The sequence below is a fragment of the Lygodium microphyllum genome, chromosome 15 (assembly GCF_053477565.2).
Source record: "Lygodium microphyllum isolate KBCC chromosome 15, Lygodium_microphyllum_v1.1.10, whole genome shotgun sequence".
Taxonomy (NCBI): domain Eukaryota; kingdom Viridiplantae; phylum Streptophyta; class Polypodiopsida; order Schizaeales; family Lygodiaceae; genus Lygodium; species Lygodium microphyllum.
Window position 1 is genome coordinate 28,356,324 of NC_141149.1, and position 2,990 is coordinate 28,359,313.

The 2,990-nt window shown below is 42.0% G+C and overlaps 1 protein-coding gene across 4 annotated transcripts; it reads right to left on the minus strand.

Annotated features, from left to right (window-relative positions):
* Positions 1–511: 511 nt before the first annotated feature.
* On the minus strand, positions 512–2,749 carry LOC148024380 (F-box/kelch-repeat protein At5g15710-like). Of its 4 annotated transcripts, none has more exons than XM_087694020.1 (2): positions 2,594–2,749; positions 512–2,419 (listed from the first exon to the last, which is right to left on the minus strand). In XM_087694020.1, the coding sequence occupies exon 2, from the start codon at positions 2,162–2,164 to the stop codon at positions 944–946; it is 1,221 nt and encodes a 406-aa protein (XP_087550146.1). In that variant the 5' UTR covers positions 2,165–2,419; positions 2,594–2,749; the 3' UTR covers positions 512–943. The 4 variants fall into 4 exon arrangements, with proteins under 4 accessions (XP_087550146.1, XP_087550149.1, XP_087550147.1 ...); XM_087694023.1 differs by having other exon boundaries at positions 512–2,340; positions 2,594–2,746; XM_087694021.1 differs by having other exon boundaries at positions 512–2,399; positions 2,594–2,743.
* Positions 2,750–2,990: the final 241 nt, after the last annotated feature.

A 2,990-nucleotide genomic window follows, 5' to 3' on the forward strand; every position in this document is an offset into this window, starting at 1 on the left:
TGGTGAAATCTTAGGGTGTAGTTTACTGTGTAATCAAAGCAATGGACAACTTGCACATAACCCAGCCACCCAAGGCTGTGTGTAACCACCCTTAGGTCGTGTTTCCATCAAGCCCACATTTGCAACCAGGTCAGGAAGCCATTGTCAAATTCACAAGTTCCCATGGCTTTTGGGTTTGCAACCACAGTGCCCGATGGGAGAGGGCATGGCCCACAATGGCTACCAATCAAATCAAGGCAGTAAATGGCAAAAAGTAGTCACTCTTTGGACACTTGGCTGCCACCAAACAAACCAACCAATCTCAACCACCTTTTCATGCTTTTAAAAATTTGAATTTTTAATTGGATCAGCCTGTCAAATCAATTCACTAAATACTTTTTGGGGGTGCTAAACCAGGGTCAACACCCAAAGCTTGGTAGTAACAAGTCCTTAAATTGATCACATTTGCTATACATCAAGAGTCTTCTATCTGTCCTAAGTACAACTCCATGAGGAGGTGGGTGTGACTCCGAAGCATTGGCCAATAGAACAAAAACGTTCAAGTGCTTAACTTGCTCTTGGTTGGATGTTTTATGAATCCCCAGATGATCATAGTTGACATAGGAAATAAAAACACTCCTATCTAAAACTAACACTTTTAGTAATCTACAAAAATCAGTACAAGTCCACTGTTAATTGAAAAAGGCAACATGCAATAACAGCAAAGCATCCATGCTTGGTGCAAAAAAGGATCCCCAATCACTGTTCAACTCTTACTACATATGCATAATCTGAGTCCTCTACAGATGCAGCCATTGTAAAACCCATTTCTCTGCTGCTTCACTCATCAAGCTTTATTAGTTTCAAAGAACCTTGCTATGTTGAGTATGAGATCTATAGAAACACAACTAAGCATTATAATAGTGAGATAATGCCCATGCTCCTTGTTATGGACAAAGCAACATCACCATTGCAAACTTGGCTGAAAATGGAAGCCACGCAGCATGTTATAGTGGATATTTACAAAGGATGGACTGATCGGTATCCATTGCCAAGACCTACATAGCAGATTGTATTCTAGAACTCCATGGCACTTTTTGTTGCTGAAGTAAAGAAGATTACCATGGCCTATGCAGACAAATCGCCTTGAGAGAGACTGTAACAATGCATTACAAATATCTCTGGGCATCCAAGCTATATCAGTCCATCTTTTACCAGAATGGCTGAGTTTCCATATACCAATCTCCGATGTTATACCATTTTCTCCAATTCCCCCAACCATTAAAAGCTGGCCTTCATAATTCACTAGGCTAACCGAAGTTAACTTCTCTGGAACAGGAGCTTTTAGTTCAAACCAAAATCCCTGTTTCACATCGTATGCAAGCACTTGATATGGTAAGGAGCTTGTCACACAAAACATCCTACCAGCCATTGTAGCTTTCCAAGGTGAGAGAGGTGCATCCAGCAGCATGCTCCCACCTTTTTTCCAAGTATCAAAATTAGAATCATACACTTCAGTTCTCAGAATAAATTGTTCAGAGTCCTCTGCAACTAGCTCTGAGCCAGCCATCACCACACTGAATGATCTTGCATCATCCTCTATGAAGAGACCAACTACTCGAAAGAACAACTTGAAGAGGCCTGGTGGACTTGGTATCTCTTTCGAAGACTTACATATTGGATTACAGATTATCCAACTTCTATGAGAGCTTTCCTTTGGAGTCAGGCATAGCAGTCCTCCAGCAGTAGCAGCAATCTTTGTTCCATATGGAACAAAAGAAAATGGCAGAATAAACCAGCTCCTTAATGATGAATCATACGCTACTCCAACACTTGTATCATTGTTAGGGAAAATTAAGAGCCAGATATTCTGTTTAGGAACTCGTGAGTATGCCTGTGAGAAGCTTTTAGAACGTATAACACGATCCCATTCTCGACAGACAGATCGTGCTCTCAGAAGGCTTCGGAGTGGTAGCCATAGCATCACACTCTCCAATGCATCTGCTGGTAAAGAGCTCCATATATCCTGGTCCATAACTATCTGTCCTTGCACTAAAGTACTCGATACTAGGGTGTTATTCTCTCCTGCTAAAACTTGGAATGGACGCAGGCTGCCAGGTGCTTTGGTATCCATCAAGTTATGCACCAGAGAGATGCAGAATCGGAACAGATTGGAAAGCTTCATGAACTTCCCGAACCTTAGATCAAGACATCTCGCACTCGAATGGCAAAGTTGAAAGCAAGATTATCTGATGATGTCATACAATCTGCAGGGAAGAAGAGCAGGAACTCAAGGCCGTCATCAATCCGGAAGATTTGCATGCCTCAGGCGCAGCTTTAGAATGCGGCCATGGTATGGATCTGCATAAGTTGGACCGCCTGAGACAAAATCGCCTAACTGATGCCATACAGAAGCCGCTCTAGCAAAGGTGCAAAGCATCTGCATTCAATAACTTGCATCAAAGGAACCAGTTTGTGTCTGCATATTCAACGAATTCCATCGTAATGACAGAATTCGGAAAATGCCAGGAGAAACTTGGAAGCGAAGGTTATGCCATATCTATATCAGACGCAAAGCAATCCGATCACTGCAAAGAAGGTTTGCCAAGTATACCTGCGGACGGAAGCCACGGGATCATCATCATCAGTCGCAGCAAACTGTCTCTGCCGTTAATAATGATTATTGGGAAGAACGTATGCCATGCGTCCTCCCTCATCATCTGAACATTTTGTGAAAGATAGCCTAACACTTGCACACCACAATAGGTTGTAAAAGACAAAAGGTTCACAAGAAAGTAGCTTTGTTTTTTTGTTTGAAAGTAATGTTAAAAGTGCGGTTGATGTGAATGATCCAAGTTTGAGCTAACTTTATTGTGTGTGAATATTTGAAAGGTTAATGTGTTTCTTTTTGTCAACCTAGGGATATGTGTGCTACACATGATGCGCATATGCTAAACAATCTAGACTCCAAGATTCGGAAGGTGCAGTAGCCCCTCCTCCTCTGAGACGTA